Here is a 26,948-nt window from a genome sequence, read left to right on the forward strand (position 1 = left end):
TCAGAGCAGGGTAACTGATATTTAATGTTTCTCCGTCATGGTACACAAGATTAAATCCTGTGGTTTAATGTATTTTGATGAGCATCTAAGAACCAGTTAGACAAACAGAACTGAAGCGGCTATATTTGAAGTCGGGAAGGGTTTAAAAACAAACAAGATCTTACTTTTACTAGCAAGTTTCCAACAAGCTGAGGGCAACCTGAAGATCATTTTTATAATTTCATGTTAAAATGAGCCTAAAGGTGTTAAAACTAGCTGTAAAAAATGGCTCCTTTTCATCTTCTCATGATTTTTTCAGTAGGAAGTGAGGCATGTGGCTTTGCTCTGATTGGATGCAGCTGAAAGCTTGATTGCTGACGATGAAAGGGGTGTGTTCCTGTATCTGATTGGTCTGAATGCTTTTAATCCAGGTTTGTAAAGTCATGTGAATTTCTAACAACTTTGCAGACCTATTCAATCTTTGAAAGACATGGTGAGCACAAACCGGTGATACTGACGTATTTTATCTCTTGTTATAAAGGCTGTTTGACAAGGTCCGTTTGGACATCTTTGATGCATTCGAATGGAAAACTGACCTCCTGTATGACACACACCTCGGTAATTAACTTTTCCGTCACAGATTCATGTTGCTGAAATTGTCACAGAGTGTTACATGTGACAGTAATCCTTGCTGCTTCATTTGCGGGGGTCTAATCTCCAACAACTTGCTCACATGGATGGAGGATTTGCTGGAAACATGGTTGACTACGGTAGCGCCTGGGAGGTTTGCCATATTCACGAAACCTGGTTAATTCCAGCTGTATGTAATCAGAATACACAGAGGAGACCCTACGGCCCTTTTCAGAGAGCCAGTTTCTATCGAGCTCAATCAAAAAACCTGCAAAGACTCAGCTCTGCCAGCTTATGCTAAGCTCACCTAGGGGAAGCTCTCCAAGAAATGATGTTTTTGGGGATCCACGCGGGTAGAAAGAAACATTAACTCCTAATCTCTCAGTGGCCATATCAGTCTTATTAAATCCCCAGAGGAGATTAGACAAATTGCATCTTTTAATCACGCCTTATCCTGGCGGAAAAGGAGCTGTGAAAATATGGTTTTAGTTTATCATAACGTCATGGCGCCTTGTTCATGAAATGAATTATTATTAAATAGAAATATCAGCGGACAGAGCACATGCCTGTTATTTTAAAGTGAAGTGACGCCTGTGCTACAGTTTGAATGGAGACAGTTCAATGGTCAATGGAAGCCCATGCATTTCAAGCATGTCTTCTTAAGTATTAACTTGTATGCTTTCATCAGATGACTGTTAGGGCATGATCAAAAACACATCAGTGTATGGGAATGAAAGTAAAGTGCTGCACACTGGACCAGACAAAGGACAAAGAACAATTGTATAAAAGAGGATCCAGTAACCCAAGAGGACACAAATACCTCTTATTTTCTTTGTCTTGATGTATGATTCGTCCTGTGCTCGCATGTTAAGGCGCCCTGCAGCTGCTGACCCAGAAAGTGTCTGCAGAACATGGCACGAACATGATCTCGGACGATGAAAATGTATCTGTGTGTGTGTGTGTGTGTGTGTGTGTGTGTGTGTGTGTGTGTGTGTGTGTGTGTGTGTGTGTGTGTGTGTGTGTGTGTGTGTGTGTGTGTGTGTGTGATGCACAAAAGTGGCATAAGATGGGCTGTGTGTGTCCAAAGGCAGAGGGATTGGGGCTGGGGTGTGCACAAACACACAGGCTGATTCACAGCGTATAGAATAAGACAGCTGGGAGGCAGCCAAGCGTCTTACAGCTGTAGGTAAAATAATTCAGAGCAGAGCTGTCAGATTACATATGTTGAGGACACTATGCTGAAACTCCGGCCATTGCACTGCGAGTTCTACACTATAAACATGCAGAACTTATTCTCCTTCGCTCGTAACCATATGATAATTCTTAGCATTTGCAGAGGCACCCTTGATTTTGCACATTTCTTTGGGAGTTTTTAACATAAAGTCTATGGAATGTATATATTTTATTTGTATGTTAAAATGCAAAGCACAACTAAATACTGTGCCTTTGTAAAAATATATAATACACATTTAACATACATAGGTATTCAAAACACTTTGCACCATTTACAGCAGTACTTTTCGGTTGGAGCCGGATTATCTGATGTGGTGAAGTTATAAATATTGTTCCTGTGGTTTCACTGTAATTCTAAGGTTATATTACGAGGTGTTAAACAATAAACATCAGAACAGAAAACTAATTTTACAAATATGTTTTGTGACTGCTTGAGTTTTAGTTTATTTTAAGGAAATTCTTAGACAATTTGCCTGCTTTGATCTGAAACTGCATCCGAGAAATGTTTCTTTGAACTGTTATCACCTCAAGGACATTTGAAATCATTCTTTTTAGAGGTTAGCTTGACAGAGAGATACAGGAGATGTGTATAGACTAAGACATGCACCAAACCATGTTGTAACCAGGAATCAATCCTAGGACTGTAGCCTCTGCACATGGGGTGCCTGCTCTACAAACTGAGCTACACTGGCATCCCAATCTGTGTACATTTTAGTAGTATGGGGCCCAAACCACACTATTGATAAGAGGTAGCTGGGCAAAAACTTGAAATTAGTTAGTGGAACCTCTATATTGTATAACAAAGGCTGATCATACATTTTAATGTAAAATGTGAAAAGCTAATATGGGCTATCAATCGAAATCAATTGTCGATCTTAAAGCAACAGAGGTTAAAAAAAGGGTTTAAAGACATCCGCTTAAGCTACATATACTTGTGACAGTTAAATCTACTGTTTTCCAATATTTTACATTCAGTTACCTTATAAATAACAAAAGTAATCCATAAAAATCGATAGAAACACTTTTCACTTACTTTTTCTACCAAAGTTCCTTCTTTCTGCTGATTCTCACCTGTGTAATCTTTTCTTTGTCTCACAGAGATCTACCTCATCGTTTGTGTAATCCGTAGGACGTACCTGTGTCTTGTGGCCTGACGGGAAGTCTGCTCTGACTGGCTGGGAGAATCTCTAGTTTTACAATGTCCGAGCTGTTAGCGAGCAGCTGCGTGGCCTCCATCAGAGAGCAGTGCTCCGTGCTGGTCCCGTCTATACACAGAATGATGTCTCCTACATGCAGTGCTCCACATCTAAGAGGGCAACACACAGAGGCAGATAATGTCAGAAAAACAAAAATCTAAAAGATGTGAAGTATCACAAAGGATGTTTGTACCTTTCCACCACACTGGCTGGCTTTATCTTGTCAATGATGATAACTTGTTTGCTCCTGTATAGTGTTGTGGTGAGGCTGATCCCCAGGCTGGATGAGGGACCTTTCACTATCTCCACCAGCAGAGGGCCTGAGGCTTGCTGCACCGCCTCTGAAACAGATAAAACACATAGATATGACAGAGGCCGACATGATCACTGGAGGTGTCGAGAGACAGCGATAAAATATATATTTTCATTCTCACAATAAAGAGACATTTTTTACCCTGATATTTATAAAGGCTTCTGCTGTGCTCTACCAACATACATACAGTTTATCAGTATGCTGAGGTGAAATTCTCACAAATATTACACTAGTTTTTAGTTATAGTTGGTAACATGAAGTTTTAATCTTACTGCATGTTTATTCATGTTGTTGACAGGTACAACCCCCTGAACATTTATCACACAAAGGACAGCAGACTTCAGCCTTTAACCCTCCTGTTATGTTCGTTTCTCTGGAACAGCAATAATGTTCCTGGGTCAATTTGACCCTGGGCATATCCAAAAGTGTCAGAACCCCCCAAAAAATCGCAGTACACATTTTAAAAATCTAATTTTTAACTCCATTACTAACCATTTAAATCAAGATTTGGTCCATTGGTGTTCTTTAATTCTCACAGATCATGGTTCAATGAAGGTAACTCACTCATTTTTCATTAAAATTAATGTTACAACTTTTTTCAATGTACATTGGAAAGCCCTAAATATAAATACAATAGTTTTACATGACATAGATTTTTGTTTATTTTATCTTAATTTTTTTTTTAATTTTATTTTTTTTTTTATGAAGTGATGTTGATAAATTAACATGACTCCTCTTCTGTCACATGCTGCCCAGATTGTTATGCTGCATTGAGCTGGTTTGGAAGGCATATATTACCTAAAATAGACTTTAAAAAGGGTCAATTTGAGCCGCAACATAACAGGAGGGTTAAAGGAGCAGTCTGCTGCAAAATATCTTCCTAAAAATCACATAAATAATGCAGCTACAGGACAGTCAAAAATGTTTGGAAGGCCAGAGAGGTGTTCAGTTGCTTCTAAATGGTCTCTTTTTTGCATCATAAGTTGTATTCAGACATTTGTTGTATGTTCCATTACTAATTTTCTTTTTATATTTTTAGGGGAACATTGAGGAAACTCTGCCGATTGGGGACACCCAGCTCACTCTAATGTTTGTATCAAATGAGTCTATTCAGAGAAAGAAACAAGAAATATAAAGACACAAGCATTTTTAGGAGTGGGATATTTGGACACAGTTGTCTACACATTTCACCATCTTGACTTAAGATATGACAAAGAGACATGTATATGCAGCTTTCGACTGACAGCTGAAGTGTTCTGCTACTCTGCGTTAAATGATGTGATTATACAGTAGCTCTTAACACTTTGAGAATGGAAACTATGCCGTGGAGAAAGCAGATTAAACAGAAACATTTCAGCGACTGTTTCCCAAGATTTCAGCGGGTAAAATACATTTCTATGAAAATGATGAACCCATGTTGCTGGCAGAAGCCCTGAGCCCTGAACTCCCACATACAGAGAGATAATTGTGTCAAAATGTCCTGGGTGACCTGCTCCATTTTGCACAGAGAGGGGCAGAGTTTGTGATATTCGAGGAGATTATTCACCATGACCAAATGCAGTTGTAACCTGATGTGATGTCATGCCAATTTTTTATTCATTCTTGCGGCAAGGATACCTTATAATAAGATTGTTTTGGCTTTTGCCTTTATTTGTAGGACATCTGAAGAGAGACAGGAAATGTGGGAGGAGTGGTGCATCAAAAGACTGAGACTGAGTCAAACCATAACTCCGAATAGATTTGATTCTCTTGGTACACCAAAAATCAGTCCGACCTCTCACTCAATAAGTTTACAAGGATATGGCTTCCATTTCTGCGCTATATATTAAGAACCCCTGCCAATTGACTTCCACTTATTTATTTCAAATTTGTGTATGATTTCCATTTAACCCAAATACTTATTACCCTCTCCATTACTATAATTTCTCTCAGTGATGTATTTAAAGCTAATCAGGTGTGTGTAAGGCCATTATGTATTGTGTTCAGTATGTTTTAATATTGTGTGTCTTATGTGTTGAAAAAATGTAATAAAAATATTTAAATACAAAAATCAGTCTGACCTAGTGTTACTATTTTTTTCTGTGCACAACTTAAGACTCCTGGTGGGGAACAAAAAGCGTGAAAATATACAAAAAATCTGTCCAAAGCTTTGTCAGATACAACCGATTTATACAATGCGTTGCTTAGATTCCATAAAATAAATCACTTAAAAGGGACAATCCCCGACTTTCCCCCCACATATTCAGTTTAGTGATCCAGCTGATGAACACTCTGGCTGTTTTGTATAATATCTGTGCCTCTAGGGGAACGGATGATGTCATTGTGATTTCATATGTTGGCCTAGGGAACTGCACATTTGCATCCAATAGTCTACGCTACAAACTGGAAATGTTGTGTTGAGGAGACAACAGAGTTAACCGGGCAGATGAGGAGGTGAGTTGAGGTGAGTTACTGACAAAAACAGCTACTTGCTTTGTGGGAAATGTAGGATACATTGGTTTTGCAGCACGATTGTGATATCTTGTTTCTGACGATTGTATAGAGATGTGATTCTTAATCTCTGCAGGGCCAAGTTGTGTACAGAAAATAATCACTTAAAAATATATATATTGAAATTAAACCCACTATGACCACAGCCATTCAGAAACCCTCATGTTGTAACAATACTCTGATTATTACCCATCTACCCTTTCCTGGCTGAACTGTGCTCATGGGCCAGTGTGACTCCCCTAGTGGCATCTCCAGCACACACTCAGTCACATCCACACAGCCATAACAGCCACATTATTTACCCTCAGAGCAACGCTACCCGACCGTGCTTCCACATATTCCCTGTGTGTGTGTGCTCACCCATGACAGAGACGTCATACTCAATCAGGAACAGAGCTTCCTGGCTGCTCTGCATCAACATGGTCAGGGCGTCGGCGTGCTTCTCTCTGTTTAAAGGCATCCCGTCTATATTCAAAACCCGGTCTCCAGCTTTCAGAGTGCCCTCTCTGGAGAGACACAGAACGCAGAAGGGGAGAAAGAATAAAGCGACCTGTACAAGATGCTCATAAAAGCGTTTAAGCTGCAGTCACAGTAAATCATTAAACAGTTCCACGTGAATGTTCGCTCCCAGGTGAGATGGAGGATAAGCGAGATAAACGGCTGTAAAAGTCTTTGATGGCGAATTACGTTTGCCTCAGTGTTTTGGTGCTTTGAGGTTTTTTTTTATAGGAAAAGTGCAATGTTGCATTAGCCTCAGGATGAGCAGTGCCCTTTCTGCTTTGAAGATAAAATACACTCAACAGAATGTGTCACAGTCACAATTTCATGCTGAGTGTCGGCTGATGCAATAGAAATAACATGCACATGAATTTTAACGCATAAACTTGGATTTTCTGTCATTTTAAAGCAAAATCCTAAAGATTCTAATTTGCTAAAGGTTGATGTTTACACAGCACACAAAGATAGGGCAATCATTAAAAGACATCCATTAAGCCATACATCTTCAGCAAATATGCACAATATAGACACACATGCATGCATACACACAATCATTTGAATAGGCTCATTCATGCACGATCAGGACATACAAGAGACAAAAATAGAAGCACTTGTAAACACAAAAACATCTATCCTTGTTCTCACCTGTCAGCAGGACCTCCGGGCCTCACGTAGGTCACCACCAGAGGACGAGACCTGCGCCAATCCTCATGAAAGCCTCCTTAAAAAAAAAAAAAAAGCATGATAAAACCCACAGAGAATAAATCAATGCAAATAACTCAATCTGAATATTTCTCCTGAAAGGATTCTCACAAGGACCATAATCTACCTCTCATGACGAACCCAAAGCTGTTTCCTTCCTTGTGTAAACACACCTCTATGGTTTTGGTTAGGACTCCTGAGGGGGTTTGGACTGGAGGAGAGAAAACAGGACAGATAGAGCTCTCATTTCAAACAGTGCCATCTCTGTAAGTGCTGACTTGTCATAGTAAAAGAAATGAGGAAGAGTGGTTAATCAATCTCAAATGGGGATTTTATTCTCTGTATCTGAACTATGGTAACAATTTAGGAGCAGTGAGCAGACTGAATGCAGCGCCTGAAAAGCAACTCTGTCTCTCAGGCTGATGTCATGCAATGCAATGAAAGCTGTTAGGGTGTCTGTCTAGGTAAATCAGGAAATAAATGATAATTACTGATATTTGTAAGACCTCACTACAAGCTGACCTGCTCAACTCTTGTGTGATTGTGTTTAAAAAACATTTATTGTTGAATGCTTGTCTTGAAAATGCCTCTAATGTAGCTTCATTTTAACATACTCTTATTAATTATGTTTTCCTGTTAATAACTGATTCAGTGCTCGTCAGAGTTTACTTGTTTGATGTGGGAGTGCACTGAATCACCTGAATAACACTTGAAAACAAACTATGAGAATACAAATATGCAGAACAGCTATATCTTTGATAGACGCTAGGGCTGAAGACATGTTTAAATTTGAAGCTGAGCCTTCTGGAGCCGCAGTGACCTCAACGTGACTCTTTGTGGCCCTGAGGCCTGTACAACGAGGCAGCTTCAAAATAGCCAGGATATCTTTGTTTTTCTGGCTTTACAAACCCAACAAAAGAAATCACACTAAGAGGACAGATATGCACAATACTACTGGGAGCAGAGCGGCACATTTTACAAACCTAAAGAAAATATGACTTTACACACATAATCAGGCTAAAAGTGACACAGCTGCAAGAGGGACAGATGGCAAAAATCACTGACTGTGTTAATGTGCAAATTAAGGCTTTTAATATCGTTGCTCCATCTTTAGAGCAGGGGTTCCCAAAGTGGGGGTCGGACCCCCTGGGGGGCCGCGAGAAACAAATGGGGGGGTCGTGAGATGTCTTCCAGAATGTTTTTTTTTTTCAAGTTATCTGAAAATAGTATATTTTATCAGTTATAGTAAAGATATCGACAAAAATAGTAGCTAATCTTGAAATAAAAGCTTGAAAATGGAAAATGTGATGAGTTTTCTGCCATTCTTTTTGCCATCTGGCAAAAGGATACCTACGTATATGACATTCTCATAAAGGTAAGATAATTTTCTGCAGACCAGCTAAATGAAGCCACATTAAAACACTTAGGGACAGTGGGGGTCGCGAGTCTTTGGCATCTGTATTTTGGGGGTCGTGGGATGAAAAGTTTGGGAACCCCTGCTTTAGAGCATGAGTAGATTGGGCTGTTATTACATTTCTGTAATCCATATAATTAATGTCTCTCACAGAAATATTCTTATGCTGTATAGAATAGTATCATCCTTACTTTAGCAACCCTACCTATGACGACAAACATAAGTATGAACACATGATTCAAAGCTGTGAGTAGGTTCACTTTCAGATCTTACAGCTGCAACAAGACCAAGACTTTTGTGTTTCAAACTGTCCCAGCTATGCCACATGTCGAACTGTCCTTGAGTAAGACACTGAACCCCAAATTGCTCCCGCTGTTGTTCAGCGGTGTATGAATGTGTACGAATGAGATTAGATAACACTGATGGTCCCTCACTGAATAGCAGCCTCTACCATCAGTGAGTGAATGAGTATGAATGGGTGAATGCAATGAGTAGTGTAAAAAGCGCTTTGAGTGGTCCGACAGACTAGAAAAGCGCTATATAAGTACCAGTCCATTTACCATTTACCAAAGTAGAAGTGTCTTGCTGGTCTCCTAACACTTTTGATTGGTCAGGTTATGTTGCCTTTGCTTGGTTTAATCTCTTGCCCTTGTCCTTTTACTCTGAAACCCTCTTTTATTGTCCCTTTAATGCTTTTATTTACTTCTCCATTTTTATTTATTTGTATTGATTAATTAATCTATTTATTTATTTACCCTGAAAAACCTCTCAGCAATGATTTACTGGTCTATTGTCACACCACTCCATACTGTTTAATTGCCGTGTATTCCTTTTAACCTCTTGCGTTGCATTTTGTTTTGCATTGTTAAAATTTTCTCCTCCCTGTCTTGTCAAATTGTTTACTCTGCTATTTGAACTACGCTTTGTTTGTCAAAGCACTTTGTAAACATTTGTTTTTAAAGGTGCTATATAAATAAAGTTATTATTATTATTATTGTACTGAGCATTACCTGGTCTGAAGCAGGTGAACTGTACGGGTGAGCTGTACTCAATGAGTTACGTGTTGATTCTGGTGAGAAGGAGGTGAACCCTGAACGTGTACTGTACTTCTTGCTTTGCAGCACATGACTCAGGTCTCAAACTTTGAACCATCTATCCTGGCATTTTTCAACTATTGCTCGGTTTCTAATAATGGTTCATTAGTATTCATATATAGAGAAATGGCATAAGATCTTCATTGTAAAAAATATTCAAGGAAAAAAGACAAGTTATGAGTGAAAGTTGCGTATATATGAATCTCCATACTTTTCAGAGGCAATTGGAAGTTTGAGATTGGAAATGTGTTTGGCAGCCTGGCTCTGATGAATCCGAAATCTTGTGTTTCATTTGTAGTGGCGGATGTGTCTGGTCCCTCTCTAGTTCAAACAGATTACCATCTAGTCCGATTAAGGTCGAGTCAATCACAGCTGTTTGTCCAGAACTGACATTTTCAACCAAGATTGACGAAAATGGCCACGCTGATGGGGGGCACAGATTGAAAACACACGTGTTCCCTTTTATTTCTCACCCCCACATGGGTTGAGACATACCTGATGGTGTCCTACTCTTATTCTACTCTTGGGTGTATGTCACAGCTGCCCACTCCACTCTACACGCTGAAGGTACTCCTCTCAGAGATGAGATTCACGTTCCACTGTCACATACTGATTCTTATAACTGATAAGAAGCTGCTGATTGAGATGTGCTGATGCTGTCTGGATTTATAAATGTCTTTGCTCTGATTTAACTGGCAGATAGCACTGCCCATGTGTGCCGCTCATATTTTAGTGTCATGACGATTCTTAGTGGTATGCAACTTTGACTTTGTTTTGATGGCAGCACTTTCTTCAGATGTCAGAGCTAATTTTTTTTTGTCTATCAGGCAGAATAATCCTCTTGCAAAAGTTCACTCACCGAACGGAGGCAGCTCGTACTCCACCTCCAGCACCACTCGCTCCCCGATGTTCTTCAGCAGGCTGATAATCTCATCATGGCGAAGCTTTGACAGGTTAATGCCGTTTACTGACTTGATGTAGTCTCCTACATTCAGCTGGTCACTCCTGAGGAAAGCGTGGACAGATGCAGGGATTATTCATTTTTTGGAATTAACTTTTGGTTAAATAAAGGCAATTTTTGAACACATTAAAACCACAAATATCTTTGATGTGATACATGTTGTTCACAGTCATGTACCCAGAAAGAATTATCAAAAACTCTGCAGTCTTTTTGAGCTTTTAAGCTCCTGTCAAAAACTTTTGATTTGTGTCGAATTTGGCGCCTCCTGTGGACAAAGCAGTGCTTCTTTTCTTGTTACTGATTTTGTCCTGTACATGTGTATGTATTGTTTTTCTTAAAAAAAATCTCATCCTGCTTTCTTTTAAAAAGTAAAACCTACCACTTATTGAGATTTTTTGTCGTGGAAAATATAACGTAGCGCTTGTTCACAGCATGTTTATCTGACATCTGTTCTGCGGCAGCAGTTTCAGGCACTTAAAAAAAAAAAACTGGAGAAACATAATCAGCCCAGTCGCTTTGGTCTCATTTGCTTTTATAGTTCATAGAGAGTCGTCAGTATCGATTTCAGCTGGTTTAATAACCAGTCAAAAACTTCATACAGGAGCTTGAGGGATCGTTTTAGCTCCTTTTAGCTCATTATTTCTGTTTTATGGCTCACATCCTCTACTCTCATCTATTTATTTGTATTTATATATTTATTTATTAGGATCCCCATTAGCTTCCACATTGAGGTTGCTAGTCTTCCTGGGGTCCACACAATAAAACAAAAACAAGAAAAACAATTATTTAAAATCATACATTATCCATAAAACAAAGATGCAATAGCAGCCAATTATAAAAATCAAGAATGAAAATGAAAAATAAACTAAGTATCTGGGCAAATAAACGCTGAGTAGAATTAAACTACAAAAAAATAAAAAAAATAAAGAACTTTTAAAACAGTGACTACATAACAATGTCTATGAGAAATCCATCAGCATTTGTTTAAGTGACTTTTTAAATCATTCTCATGTACGTGGGGAGTTTATTACAGGCAGAGGAACCTCTAAAAAGAACAGATCTGATCATACAGTTAGTTCTAGGATGTTAAGTCATTGTAAGCTTCTTTACTGTTACAACCACACTAAAAAATAGTGACCTAACAGATCATTAGGATCCAAACTCATGCTAAAACTATGATGTCAAACTTGTAGACATCATCATCATATTTTATGTCTTTTTTTGGTCTGTTCTGGTAGTTTTTCATTGTGTGGTGCCACTGTGTTAAAGAGGCAGAACTGAAAACTACATGTAATGTGGACATTTACCATTGTCGTCATGGTGGTTATTAATTTGCCCTCGACAGTAAATCTAATTCAACTATGACTCTCTTTGCAGTGTGTTGACAAACATAAAGAGGGTCGAGATGGGATGACGGTTTTACATACGGCATTCTGAGTCAACATGCTGCTCACTGAAGAGCAAATTAATCAAATAAAAGCTCTGCCCGGCTCACCCCTCTCACCTTTGGGCTACTGCCAATCAGAGCTGACAGCAGACAGAGAGAGACGTCTTAACCAGCAGAGCCGAGTGGCCTGTCATCAGGTCCGGTCTCATCACACAATGTCACTGCCAGTCTCTCCCCTGTCTGCATGAGTGTCTCTCCACCCAGTAAATTAGCCAGCACTTCCACACAAGCATGAACTCAGTTGTGGGAGGACAAGCTGCTTGGAAGAATTAGCACAGTGTCCGTCTTTAAACCTCCCTGGACTTGACAAGCAATGTTTGGCTGAGGCATTTTCAACGGGGGCTGCGTCATTCCCACAAATCTGCGTATATGTGTGGGAGCGTGTGTATGTGTCACACACGCTGCTTATTCATCACAAAATGTGAGTCATCCACTACATTTTACTTTCATGTGGTTGATGTTGGGGAAAATGAGTTTAATGCTGTTGACGTTGAGGGAAATTGGTTTAATCGAATGTTAATTAAGCTATCTCTGAACTTAAAAAGCATGCTCAAAAACATTTTGTATTATATAATTACCATCTTGCAGTAAATTAAGCATGAAACAACAAAAAAATCAACATCTGAATCTAAATTTATGGACCCATGTTAAATGCTTTCTTGGGGACTTTGGTTTTTAAGGGGACTGCTAATTGTGGGATGGCATTAAGCTGATCTAACACGCCTACAGCCCTGCAGTCAGGGCAGTCTGGGTGTAACATTGCAGGATAACACATCAGGACATCTTGCTGTGGTTGCCAGGTTTTAACCACATCACAGAGCAAAGATCTCACCTGGCAGCTAGCCCACCTGGCCGGAGGTTTGACACCCTGGGCTTGCCGTCCTTATCAGACCCTCCGGATATAGTGAGGCCAAGGCTGCTGCCTTCCCTTTTCATCAGGTCCACTGTGGTCACTCCTCTGTACTCGTCTGCTGACGGATACACACACAGGCACAGATCCACAGTCAGCATTAGCGTCTGCTTGACAGAATCACCCTGTCCGAAAGGCAACGAAAGACTCTTTTCTTTCTTTTTTTTCCTCTTTCTTTCCGGAATGTCTCACAGAAATGCTCTTTGACACACGACCACATACTTTATTCTCTAGCTGCCCTGTCTTTCCCTTGTTCCTTTTAATCTCTCAATCTGAGTGAATCTTTGTGACAGGTTCGGAAAGGAGCAGGGAAAAGGAGTCAGTTTTATTAACACCACACTAATACTCATAATGGAAACACATCCAATGCATTATCACAGTAAAAGACACTCATTGAAAATTACAGCACACTCATCAGTTTGTAAATTGAAATCCAATTGTGATCTTAATTGTGAATGAAAATGAGTTTGACCCTGTTGGATGTGTAGTTTTAAAGTGTCATCACAGGACTCATTCTGTCTTGCGGACCACATTGTGCTGTGCTGTTAAATTGTTCTTCCTGAGGTAGAAGTGCAGCTCAGTGCAAATGACAGGTATGCCACACAAGCATTTTTTTCACCTTATCTAAGCATTTTAAACAGAGCAGCATTAAGCAAAAAACAATACACAAAAAAATCTTCAGTCAAAGACGGAACGACTTCTCTGTTTAAGGTGATGTGGGTGCGGTCGCATGAATCAGATATGAAAAAAAAGAAAGAAGAAAATGAAATACAGTCATCTTTGACTGAATTGTACCTGAAAAGCTGCGTCTCTGGGATGAATGCGATTGGTCAGTTGTCCCGGATTCCTTACTCCCCTTTGAGTACGGCCCTTCATCTGAGGAGACAGCACAGAGGCATGGAGGTGCTGTTAGGGAGCATTGTGGTGACATGAGGAGCAACTCTGCAGCAGAAGGCAAAATGAACACAAGCATCTATTGCACATCATGACAGCTGCACTCACTTGGTTTCAACGCTGTCAATTTCATTATGTCCATACGGCAGCCATTTTCCTCTGACATCACGCTCAGAGTACTCAAATACTTTTATAATGTCATAGTGCTGTGTTCCAGATGGCAAGTTATAAAACTCATGCATATCCGACAATCACTATCATTTAGTCCAAAAGCTATTTTTAAGATATACATACATACAATGCCGTGACACAGAGTTGTAGTTTTGAAGTTGAGGATTTGAACTCAACTCAGGTTCTGGTTTTAAGGGTCTGTTTTTGACAGTGGTTTGTATATAAGGTCCTCATGATTTATTTAATTTAAAGCAAGGGCTGTCTTGTTCAGCTACAGTTCCAGGATGCAGAAAGAGGCGCCATGTATTGTGCATTTTGCTTTCAAAAATGCCAAAATTAGGGCGCTGGTGGCCTAGTGGTCTAAGCGCTCCACGTATAGAGGCTAAAGTCCTCGTTGCAGAGGTCGCTGGTTCAACTCCCGCCGGTTGACCATTTGCTGCATGTCCTCCCCCACTCTCTACTCCCCACATTTCCTGTCTCTCTTCAGCTGTCCTATCATTAAAGGGAAAAAAAAATGCCCAAAATCCTAACTTTAAAAAAAAAATGCTTAAATGACTTGGACTGTTGATTTTATTACTGTAAGCGGGCTAACCGCAATGTTAGCAATGAAAAGGACTCGTAACACTGAGTCTAAAATGTTTGGTCAGTTTATTTTTGAGTTTGTGAGACATCTGCAGTGATCCCAGCACGGCAGAATTAGTGCCTCTCCCTATTCAAAGAAGTGCATCACACAGTGTGAGTTCATTGATCATTTAGATCTCTAGGCATGCCGGCAGGATTGGTCAGGATCTAGTGTTTACAAATGTAATGTGTTTTTTACATAAGCGCAAGGCCCCTCACAGTCAGTCAAGGTTAATATAGCAAACAGTTTTGAATGACACAGCGGGCTTGGACTCAGGTAATGAGGACTCAACTCTGACTTTTCTCTGGTGACTCAGACTAGACTAAGACGTGAACACAGAGGACTCAAAATTCAAGACTTAAGACTTCAATTTTGGTGACAACTATGTCACTTAATTGTGTTCAAAAAAGTGGGTCAGGTTTTTTCCTTATCCCAATCTAAAGAGCAACTCACCAAGATCCAGAGGAACCAACTTCTGTTCTGTTGGTTCCTAATTAGCTACTGTTGCTTTCAGCAGCTAATGGTAACATAAAAGCACTTCCAGCTTACAACAGCTAGACAGTTAATTATGTCCTGATCTAATGTTAGCTATGTAGGCTCTAAGTCTTCTGTCTAATTCAATGTGTAACATCACCAAACAGTAGCATTAGCTTTCTGACACTTTCCAGCTAACTAGCTAACTGCCCGTTGATAGTTAATAGGTTATTAATAGGGTTGCAAAATTCCAGCAAAAGTTGGAAACTTTCCATGGGAATAAACCAGGAATTTACTAAATTGAAGGTCGGCTCTTAATAGGGAACTTAAATATAGTTGGGGAAAATATATTTTAGCATAATCATGACTAAAACAACCAGATTTCATGCAAGTTTAGTTGAATATCTATGCTATTCCTCAATCCCATGCACACTGCTTACTCACTTACTTACTGCAGGGCTATTGAGACCACACCCCCTACATGGACTGTGCATTCCTCCATCACATGCACAGATGATTTCTAGAATCCTGGACTACCCTTTTGAGCCCAGAGCACAAGACTATTGAAGCCACACATTTGAGCCTGGGGGCTACACAAAGTGAAGTAAGTTTCAATAATATCATGTGGTAATATATTGAACAAATTTGATGTATGGTACTAATGTTTAACTTACAAATATCACATATAAATGTATTTATACAAATGTATTTCCATTAAATTACCCTCAATTCCCAGTTAATTCCCATAAATTCAAATAATTCCCTTGGACGGTTTCTAATTTGGAATATTTCCAAAAGTCCCCAGCTTAACTTCACATGAAAATTTACCAGAAACTTTCTGGAGATTTACCTGAAATTTTCCACCCGTTTGCAACCCTATTTATCAAGTATGTATACACGACAGTTCCCAGCCATACAAACTGTATTTAGCAAACTATCGAATTTCATCTTGGTATAATATTTTTTACACATTTTATTTCTGCTATGCAAATGAAGTATAGCATATTTCAGAAAATCCTGAACCCTGAAAAAAAATCGCTTCACTTTGTTCCACAGCAATCCTATAAAAGGGTTGAGGGTTTAACATAGCTTCTCCCTGTCTGCATCAGAGACCCCTTGAAAACCATTACTTTACACAATACATTTGTGTTGAGCTCAATATATGCAACCACTAAAGCATGGGAATTCTGCAAAAAAGAGCAGCATACAGTTAATGGACTGTCCGGGCACTGAGAGAAAATTTAAATTTTCATGTCATTTATAACAGCTGCTACAAAAAACTGGGAATTTTTTTCTGTCTGCTCCAGAGGGAGACTGATGTCTTTTTTCTTTTTCTTTTTTACCTAAAGTGGGACTCTTGTCTGACAGAGTACAGAGCCAGCCTCAGATTATCAGGGCCAGTGCACACCAGCCATCTGAACCTGAATGCAGCCGCAGAAGTACAGTGGGGCAAAGAAGTATTTAGTCAGCCACTGATTTTGCAAGCTCTCCCGCTTAGAAAGATGAGAGGTCTGTAATTTTCATCAGAGGTACACTTCAACTATGAGAGACAAAATGAGAAAAAAAAATCCAGGAAATCACATTGTAGGATTTTTAAAGAATCTATTTGTAAACTATGGTGGAAAATAAGTATTTGGTCAATTACAAAAGTTCAACTCAATACTTTGTAACATAACCTTTGTTGGCAATGACAGAGGTCAAACGTTTCCTGTAAGTCTTCACCAGGTTTGCACACACTGTAGCTGGTATTTTGGCCCATTCCTCCATGCAGACCTCCTCTAGAGCAGTGATGTTTTGGGGCTGTCACTGGGCAACACGGACTTTCAACTCCCTCCACAAAGTTTCTATGGGGTTGAGGTCTGGAGACTGGCTAGGCCACTCCAGGACCTTGAAATGCTTTTTATGGAGCCACTCCTTCGTTGCCCGAGCGGTGTGTTGTCATGCTGGAAGACCCAGCCACGTTCCATCTTCAATGCTCTCACTGATGGAAGGAGGTTTTGGCTTAAAATCTCACGATACATGGCCCCGTTCATTCTTCCCTTAACACGGATCAGTCGTCCTGTCCCCTTTGCAGAAAAACAGCCCCAAAGCATGAGGTTTCCACCCCCATGCTTCACAGTAGGTATGGTGTTCTTGGGATGCAACTCAGCATTCTTCTTCCTCCAAACACGACAAGTTGAGTTTTTACCAAAAAGTTCTATTTCGGTTTCATCTGACCACATGATATTCTCCCAATCCTCTTCTGGATCATCCATATGCTCTCTGGCAAACTTCAGACAGGCCTGGACATGTACTGGCTTAAGCAGGGTGACACGCCTGGCGCTGCAGGATTTGAGTCCCTCTTGGCGTAGCGTGTTACTGATGGTAGCCTTTGTTACTTTGGTCCCAGCTCTCTGCAGGTCATTCATCAGGTCCCTCCGTGTAGTTCTGGGATTTTTGCTCACCATTCTCATGATCCCAAGATCGAGGGAGATTATCAATGGTCTTGTATGTCTCCCATTTTCTTACAATTGCTCCCACAGTTGATTTATTCACACCAACCTGCTTGCCTGTTGTAGATTCACTCTTCCCAGCCTGGTGCAGGTCCACAATTTTCTTCCTGGTGTCCTTCGACAGCTCTTTGGTCTTGGCCATGGTTGAGTTTGGAGTCTGACTGTTTGAGGCTGTGGACAGGTGTCTTTTATACAGATAACAAGTTCAAACAGGTGCCATTAATATGATTTTTTCTCATTTTGTCTCTCATAGTTGAAGTGTACCTCTGATGAAAATTACAGACCTCTCTCATCTTTCTAAGTAGGAGAATTTGCAAAATCAGGGGCTTACTAAATACTTTTTTGCCCCACTGTATGTCAGCAGTCTAGGTGATGAGGAAACTTGACTTGGCACTTCTCTAATCCTGTTCATTGGGCATGGGTGTTGCAGTGGGGGGAAAGATTGACTGACCACTCAGGGACTCAATGTAGAAATCGGGCCCCAGTGCTCCTAAAATGAAAATTGCGTTTTTGTGAATATTTTTTTTCTTTTAGGTTATACCTTTTGAAAATAAGGCAAAACTGTCTATTTATGCAAAAAAAATATATAGTGTGAGGCCTCTCTCCCCCTTCTACATTAAGAAAATGATTTAGTCTGTCCTGCGGTAGAATTCAGGGGTCAGAGTCGAAAGAAAAAAACAGAAGCAAATTGAGGATATCAAAGAGAAAAGAAAGAAGGAGGAAGAGAAAGGACAGACTGGATAAATTGTTTTTTTAAACTAGTTTAGAATAACTTATAAATGCCTAGACCAACAAAGCGTACGGTCTAGACTTGATCTTTTGTAAAGTGTCTTCAGATAAAATGTATCATGATTTGGCGCAATATCAATAAAGATTAACTGATTGATTAAAGAATGGTTTAAGCTAATACCAGCATGATAGATTTGGGGTATTTAGCAGGTTATCCAGCTTTTATTCTATTAATTTTTATATATGTTTCATTTAAATACATTTGAATAATAGGTTCACTATAATATAACGTATTTTCTATGAATATTACCTCATTGCAAATACAGTCAACTTGGAGACTGTATTTCACACCTTCCCTTGTGAGCTAGGGTACATTTTTTGATGAATAGACTCATTGCAATCCCAAGATTCAAATGATATCACTGCTGTTGCACTCACAAGTAGTGCAAAGGTTAACATTGTTAAAATTGAGACCACCCTTACCATTTTGGAGCTAGTGTGTGAAGTTTTCTCCCACTGGAGTATGCACCACAGATATTGAACCACTACAGTACACCTAACAATAAACAAACCCTTACAAATAAGCACGTCAAGGTGGTAGAGTCTTGGCCATAGGATTTCATCACTAACGGGAGTGAATAAACCTAAATATGTGAACACTGCAACGCAGCACATTAGTGTGCCTCCTAACAAGAGGGTTCAGAATTCTAATTCAGGGTGCAGTGAGAGTGTTCTTGTTTTTTTTTTTCTCTTTAAGTGTGTATCATGATTTTGAGTGAACTGGGTAGAATGTAAACCCTGACAAGTAGGCACTGCGAGGCAGCTGTTAGTGTGGTGGTTAGCACAGCTGACTCATTGCATGCGTACTCAGGGCTCAGATCTCAGCTGTGTCCATCTCATTTCAAGTAAGAGTGCTCTGGCTTGCGCCTCTTGGTTGTGGACCAAGAGTGAAGTGAACAGTAAATAAATCCAAACAAGTTAACACTGTAAAGCAGCGGTCAGTGTGGTGGTAACAATATAATCTCATAACAGGAGGGCTCAGGGTTCAAATCCTGTCCGGAGCCTTATAGTGTGGAGTAACAGTGTTCTGGCTTTCTTTCACCAAAGTGTGCATCGCAAAACTTCCAGAGTGAAGCAGACACTTTATAAACCTAAACCAGTAAACCAGGTAATGTTGAATGTGTGTGTTGGCGTGGTGGCTTGCACTGCTTACTTACAAACAAGGTACAGGGTTCAAATCACAGCTCAGGCTTTTGTGTTCAGGCTTTTCCCACTGAGTGTCCACCACAAATTTTGAACAGCCAGAGTGCTAAAGTGAACTGGACAGTAAATAAATCTAAATAAGACAAAAGTACATGTCAGGGCGTTAGTGTGGAGATAAGCACAGATTTGGATGTACTGGTTGACGTGGGAAGTAAATAAAACCCTTACAAGCAAACACTGCAAGGCAGCTGATGGTGTTGTGGTTAACACTGCTACCTGTTAGCGAAAGGATCCATGGTTCAATTTCTAGTTTTTAATCAAATCCACAGGTTTCGACCACAGTTGTTCAACTAGTAGAGTGGACATTTAAAGTTGGGGTTGGTAGTCAGATTTAGATACACTTTGTGTTAAACTGGGTAATATGATCTTTATGTCCTGATGGCAATCAATACATAATGTGTTCTTAAAAAAGAGAGAAAAAAAGCCGCTATCTACAGCAGGAGTGAACCTGGGAAAACACCAACAAATCCCTGCCACCAGGAACCAAATTATGAAACCAATCAAATCCCGTCCTGCCGTTCTGCCCGCCTCCTGCGTGTACATTTCATGTTTGTTTGTGTTTTTAACTTTCACTATGATAATTTTTTGGTGTTTTCTTACCACTGAGTGAGACATGAGTTGACGTAGTGCAAAACACAAACGATGTGCTGAGGAGCAGTTTTGAATCAGTCAAGATCATATGTTCGCGAATCAGCAGCGCTCGTGCATGTGAGCGGGCGGGGGCGTCATTTTGGAGGAGCTCCGAGGGGAGAGGGGGGAGGGGTTAGACTGAGTCCTGAGGAAATGCTACATTCAAATTCATGCTAGTTTTCTGTGACTACCAACCCTAGCTTTAAACATTAAAGTAAGTAAGCTGGTGTTGAGTTAGGGGTTAGCACTGCTCCCTCACAGTCATATAGTTCTTGATTCAAGTCAAAGTCAGGGCTTCATACTCTAGAGCTTCTTTTCCTGAAGTGTGGACCACAGATTTTGAACTGCCAGAGTTCAGTGGACAGTAAATGAATCCAAACATGTAAGCACTGCATGTTGGCGTGTCAGAGGGTTAGCACTTCTGCCTTACCCAAAGATGGTTGTGGGTTTGAGTCCTGGCTGAGCTCTTGGAGTGGAATCTTCTAGCTTCTTCCCACTGGAGTCTTGGCTAAAAATTTTGAACTAACACTTTTACTTACACGTCACATTGACCCATTCACACCACATTTGTACACTGATGACAGAGGCAGCTGTGTAAAGAGCCCATAACTATTACCCAATCACAGTCACACACGGATGGCACAGCCATCAGGGGCAGTTCTGGCTTAAGTGTCATGTCCAAGGCATGTGGTCAACAGGACCTGGGATCGAACACCTGACCTTCTGATTGAGAGACGAAAAGTCCTCTTATTTATTTGCTTCCTTGAAAATAGCACTCTGATCCCATGTTACCTGATTACCTGGGGGCCATGTTTGTGCCTCACCTTGCTGGCATCTTGAACTCAAGTCTTTAGTGACCGCTGTACAGAGTCTGATCAAAGCCTTGTTTCTCCAAACAACCTATATTCTAAAACTGTTTAATTTTGATTCAGTATTTGATTTTATCCTAATGTTGATCAATCCTAATCCAGCATTTTAAAAAGACGCTCATTAACTCCACTTGCCAGAGGTGATTCATGTTTTTATGTTTTCTTCAGTGCCAGAGAAATCCATCTTTGGTGATACGTGCATGGAGTGATTAATTGTAAATTGAAACTACTTTTAGTTGATTCGATTTTTTGATAATGTTAATATACCAGAAATAGAAACACACACTGACTCCATGGTAACATTTTAGAACACCTTCTGTGTACATCTCCAAAAACAAGGGCTTATAATATCTACCTAGGGAAAATAACACAGAGAATAATTAGATGTATCTACTGTCTACTATGAATGTCATTCATGTTGCACTATTGTACTTAGATAACCCTCTGTCAACTAAAGTAGGGATCACTTCCACATGTTTTTTAGTTCAGAAAGTAAACCTGTCACCATTTAAGCGGTATCAGCCCAGGCCTGGTAGTTTATCAATTTAACACATAATGACATTCCCCATTCCCCCAGTTCAATCTGTCTTTAAAATGTGCTAATTTGTAAAGACTGAACTGGGGGAATCCAGTGCTCTAAGGGCATCAAATCTACTGCCTTCTCTCTGTCCACATCATATTTCCACATCTGCATGACTGAAGATGAAGCCTTTAGACAGCTGAGAGGCACAGAGTCTTTGTCGAACCTCCTCTGACCTGAAACCATTGGGCCCCGAACACAAGGAGAACATACAATTCAGCCTCCTTGTGCACAGACAGAGCTGTATTATTCAGACCTTCGGTACAGAAGTATCTTAACTTTGTACTTTAACCGCAATGTATATAGCAAACATAAGTTATGCATAATATGGCATTTCACACCAATTAACACACATCCTTGCACAAATATCCCCTCCTGGCGCTGTAAGGCACAAACACAACGTGAGTGACACATCACAAACACATTTATCTGGACAAAAGCCTTATAACTTCGTGGGCCCCTGAGGGCCTTTGACAGTCCAGCAGCTGTCATTGCAGTCAAAAGGCAGCGTTAGCTCTGGGTAACGCAGACCCCATGCTCTGCACGTGACTGAGCACTACTGTACCTTCAAGTCATCCTCCTCTAGCTTAAAATAACCGTCATTCACCCTAATGGCAAGAATTCAAGTCAGGATGCAGCTGATTAATAAACAGCCCCAACGATGTAACAACTGTTGTAGGGAAAAGACAATCCATGCTCTGAGGAGGGTAGTTAAGGGATCAAGGAATAGGTTTGGCAGATGAGCTTTATCTAAAGGACCTTGGAGCACTGACTAAAATAAAGTCCTGTGCTTCTTCATGAATATTTGGTGAGTTAATTAACTCCTTATTAAATTCAGGGCCCTGAATGCAATCCCCTTCAGAACCAATCAGAATGTAGGTTAGATATGAGGATGGAACTGACAATGACAATGAAATCATTACGCTATTTTCAGATGTGAAACTTTATTTATAAACTGGGTCCTGCAAGACCCAGTTAATGTTGCTAAATCTGCCCCAGTTACACATGGCATGACGGTATGTGGAGCTCCAGAAGCATTTCAATCTCAAACACAGTCATAGCATAAGCATTTTAATCTGCATTTACGCTGTGTGAATCGCAGATTATAGAATATTTTCCAGTGGAAGAGGCTGCCCCTCACATGAACCACACATTTGAAGACATAATCCACTCTTTACAGCCGACTAATTGATCTTGGTGATCACTGAACCCCCTTCTGACATAAATACCACACATAGCTGCAAAGATCAAAGTGTGAAGCTCTTACCAATGCTGTTCTTGGCATCTCTCCTCAGACCACACAGCATGGCTGTAGTTTACACAGTGCAGCCCCCCTCTGGAAGTAACCTTTGCTGATTTGTAGTAGTGGGCAGAGAGCTGAGGTTCCCACCACGCCGAGGTGAGAGTACTCGACCCTAGAGACTCAGCTGCTCAGATAAAACACCATCTTCTTTTCTCCCTTCCTTTGCAAAACATTTCCTTAACCCTTGCCCCGTGTTTGTAAAAGCCCAAGAGAATCAAGGCTCCAGAGGGCGACTGTCTACTTGAACTTGTTGACAAAAATATGTCAAATCATAATCTCAATGCTAAAAAAATCAAAATCTACAAAGCTCTGAGTGTCTTTCAAATCCAAAGCAGAGAGAGCTAAGATTCATGTCCTTTTCTTGCCATCCTGCTGTGGTTCCATTTTTGAGCTATTCTTACTAATCATTCGTCCTTTTCCAGAGGGGTTTATCATCCCCCGTTTATACGCTCACATGAGCTCACATATAACCCTTCTCTCTCCCTTACAGAGCTGGAGTGAGTGTGTCTGCTCTCCCTCCCTCCCTCTCTCTCTCTCTCTCTCTCTCTCTCTCTCTCTCTCTCTCTCTCTCCCTCCCTCCCTCCCTCCCTCCCTCCCTCCCTCCCTCTCCTTCTCTCCCTTTCTCTCTCCCTTTGCCAGAGGGGTTCAGTGAGGCAGGCACACACGAGAGTCGCTCCCTCCCCCAGCACACACACACATGCAAGCACACACTCTTTATCCATTTCTCACCAAGTCAAACACCCCTTTTCTGCACAGCCTCAATCCCACCCACACTCTCAGACACACACTGGAATTAGACACGACAAAACTGCACACACTCAACTCCCGGCACAATTAACACCACCTGCACTTTCATTGTCAGACTGAGCCCTGACCAGTGTCACGTTTTTCTCACATAAGAGACTGCACCCGCTCTACACAGCTCATATCTACACAGTGCTAGTATCTCTCTCACACACACAGGCACACACACACACATGAGCACAGAATGGAGAATGCATATGCTGAATTCCTGTACAGAACAGCTGCCTGTTTGAGAGCATGCTGATATTGATATACAGAAAGAGTCATGCCTCGAGATTATAATGACAGATTCTTTCTCTCATCTCACGGAAATCATGTGAAAAAAAAAAACCAAGGTGAGCACACTGGAGCAAAAATTAACAATTGAATCTCGTGACAGAAAAACGAGGCCTGTCATCTCATGTGTCTCCCTCAGGAATGTGAAAGCACCCAAACACAGAGGCTCTAAAAGGGTGTGATGTCTGACCCATCACCACACACCTGTCTGACCATTTGTCTTGCACTCAAACTTTAACCCCTGACACTTCCTGATCCCCACTGCCTGCCACCAGCACCACAACCAACAACAACAGACGGCCTCCTCCAGCCTCACTGACGCCCCCTTTAAGCCTTTTCTGCCTCATTTGTTTTGGTCACTGAGGACAAATTGAAGCACTCAGACTAAATAAACAGAGAAATAGCGGACAGGGAATTCAGAAACCCACAACTTGGAATTACAGCCTCTGTTCCTTTGACTGCTTATTTGACATGTGTATACAGTGGTGTCAAACAGACATTTTCATATTTCAACCTGCTGTTCCATGGAGCCTAATTAGTCAGCTGCTTCAGCGGACACAATGCTCTTCAGGGTAGATAATTTCCTCAGAGACTTTTGTCCTTAATACCCTATTTACAATGTGTGCGAGCATAGTCTTTCAGAGCGAGACTAATTAATTTCAGACAGAATAAAGAGACGTGGGAGACGGAGCGGTGCATTGAACTGATAAAAAACACTGGGAAAAGATGTCGGGTATAGTAAAAATGGACTCTTCTGCACTTCCTAAATCAAGATTTTCGATGCAGAGTCAGAGATAATGTAATGATTAGATCAAGACAGCAGACTTTGCACAGTGACCTTGGCGTGCAAACTTGCACAAATGATGGAGAAACTGCTGAATTATGGAATTTCAAAGAGACTGATTTGTGACTGTGCTAAGCATTATGCTGCTTTGGGATTTATTCCAATGTTTCATCAATATTCTTCTTCAAAAGACCTTCATTGTAATCATATGGAATGGAATAATAAGCTTTTATAACAGAATGCCCTAAATCTGAACCTGTCCCTCTATCAAACTGACCACACTGCCATCTCATGGTGATTACATTCAGTTGCAACTGTCACATTAGTGACTGGAAAGCAAAAATAGGGAATTAAGTTGTCAGCCAGCGCAGATCAAAATCTGACATGAAAAAGAACCAGAAGTTAAGGATGTGTCACACATACTCATAAATCAGTGCTCACATATAAGGTTGATTAAAAACGTAAGATTTCAGACCAAAAGAGCTACTTTTGACAGCCAGCATGGGAACACACTCCAGTTTTTCTCCTAGTTTTTAAAAATTATGAGTATTAATGTAATTTGATGATAGATGGAGTAATTAAACTCAGATTTATTTGTTCCAGTAAAGCAATTTTGTCTGCAACAAAACTCTTATTTTCTGTCTGCAAAAATGATCAAATGAATCACTTTGTCCCAAGTCTGCATCACCAAAAGCATAAGATGATTACTTTCACAGTTCTTAAAATGCGCCATAGCTTTCCTGTTGGTTTTACCTTTGGTTCTCCCCCTGATGATGCCCAGACGACATCTGATAGAAAAAGAGAACATCCTCCTCTTCCCTCCTGCAGACCGGCTGCCTTTCCTCAGGGAATCTGTCTGAGGGAAAGCGTAGGCAACCTGCTTGGGAGCGAGTCGCCCCTTTCCAAATACAACCCTGGCTGACATGTTCATTTTCTTACTAGTGACTAGAAAAAAATGAAAGCTGTTCCTCTTCCTGAGACTCTCAGTATCTCTGAGATGTTGCTGTCTCTGCCTGTCCTGCTGTTTGTATGTTCTCCTCCCACTCTGGAGAACTTCCAGTCCTCTGAGGTGAGTCTCTATCCAAACAACTTCCCAAACAGGTGCAGGTTTCTAAAAAAAAGAAAAGAAAAGTAAAGATTAAGATCCAACACTTGTGACTGTTTTCATTTAGTTTCCAGCTACAAGCTGACTGGATAAATAAATGTTATGTTTTTGAATCTTTGGTAATGTCAGTTTTTCAGGAACAGATGGCAGAGGGCTCAGGGCTGTGGGGCACAGCTTGTCTGCCAGAATGCAATGGAAACTTTCTCTGCAGGGAGCCGACTCTGAATGTCCAAAACAAAATATACAATCCATGCTGGTCGGGATCAACATACGATAATATTTGATTTCATCTGCTGATATTACATCAGGGGCTTGTCTAGACATGACTTATAAGTAATGCCAAACTGTATCCTTGCCATTAGCCCTAAAACATGGTTGAATTTGTCATGCTGAAGACTCCAAACAGGCTCAAGGTATTTAAGTAGAATTCTATGAACCCTCTTAGGCTTACTCTATTTTTGTCTTTAACAGTGTTTACAAAATAAAATTCCTTTATATTATACATATATAATCATAAAAATGAGAATACAATTATGGCGTAAATGCATTTCTCTTACAAAACGTTAAAATAAACAACGCTGCTTCTCATTCAAGCAACTTCAAGAAATTGTAGTTTAACCCTCCTGTTATGTTCGTTTCTCTGGAACAGCAATAATGTTCCTGGGTCAATTTGAAGTGTCAGAACACCAAAAAATCCCAATGCACATTTTTTTTAATCAAATTTTTAACTCCATTACTAACCATTTAAATCAAGATTTGGTCCATTGGTGTTCTTTAATTCTCACAGATAATGGTTCAATGAGGATAACTCACTCCTTTTTCATTTAAATTCATGTTAAAACTTTTTTTTAATGTACATGGGAAAGCCCTAAATATAAACACAATAGTTTTACATGACATTGATTTTTGTTTATTTTATTTTACATTTTGATCTTTTTTATTATGAAGTGATGTTGATAAATTAACACGAGACACCTCTTCTGCCACATGCTGCCCAGATTATTATGCTGCATTTAGCTGGTTTAGAAGACATATTGCCTAAAATAGACTTTAAAAGGGGTCAATTTGACCCACAACATAACAGG

General features: G+C 40.3%; 1 protein-coding gene and 1 long non-coding RNA gene across 4 annotated transcripts in view; one reads left to right on the forward strand and one right to left on the reverse strand.

Moving 5' to 3' along the window:
* LOC117821352 (glutamate receptor-interacting protein 2-like) overlaps positions 1 to 25,787 on the reverse strand; it is a 47,150-nt gene extending 21,363 nt beyond the window's left edge. Inside the window, exons 1-9 of the mRNA XM_034695556.1 lie at positions 25,512 to 25,787; positions 13,663 to 13,743; positions 12,790 to 12,928; positions 10,409 to 10,554; positions 7,169 to 7,252; positions 6,985 to 7,060; positions 6,202 to 6,347; positions 3,232 to 3,379; positions 2,979 to 3,148 (exon numbers count right to left, since the gene is read on the reverse strand). Coding sequence (XP_034551447.1) covers positions 2,979 to 3,148; positions 3,232 to 3,379; positions 6,202 to 6,347; positions 6,985 to 7,060; positions 7,169 to 7,252; positions 10,409 to 10,554; positions 12,790 to 12,928; positions 13,663 to 13,743; positions 25,512 to 25,689 — 1,168 coding nt within the window. The 5' untranslated portion in view covers positions 25,690 to 25,787. The remainder of the gene's footprint in view (positions 1 to 2,978; positions 3,149 to 3,231; positions 3,380 to 6,201; positions 6,348 to 6,984; positions 7,061 to 7,168; positions 7,253 to 10,408; positions 10,555 to 12,789; positions 12,929 to 13,662; positions 13,744 to 25,511) is intronic.
* LOC117821353 lies at positions 300 to 3,497 on the forward strand. 3 transcript variants are annotated; one of them, XR_004632953.1, is made up of 4 exons: positions 300 to 410; positions 521 to 597; positions 2,941 to 3,178; positions 3,294 to 3,497. It is a non-coding gene; the product is annotated as an uncharacterized LOC117821353 (long non-coding RNA). The 3 variants fall into 3 exon arrangements; XR_004632951.1 differs by lacking the exon at positions 521 to 597 and having other exon boundaries at positions 400 to 472; XR_004632952.1 differs by lacking the exon at positions 300 to 410 and having other exon boundaries at positions 479 to 597.
* Positions 25,788 to 26,948: the final 1,161 nt, after the last annotated feature.

This window comes from Notolabrus celidotus, chromosome 11 (genome assembly GCF_009762535.1).
Source record: "Notolabrus celidotus isolate fNotCel1 chromosome 11, fNotCel1.pri, whole genome shotgun sequence".
Taxonomy (NCBI): domain Eukaryota; kingdom Metazoa; phylum Chordata; class Actinopteri; order Labriformes; family Labridae; genus Notolabrus; species Notolabrus celidotus.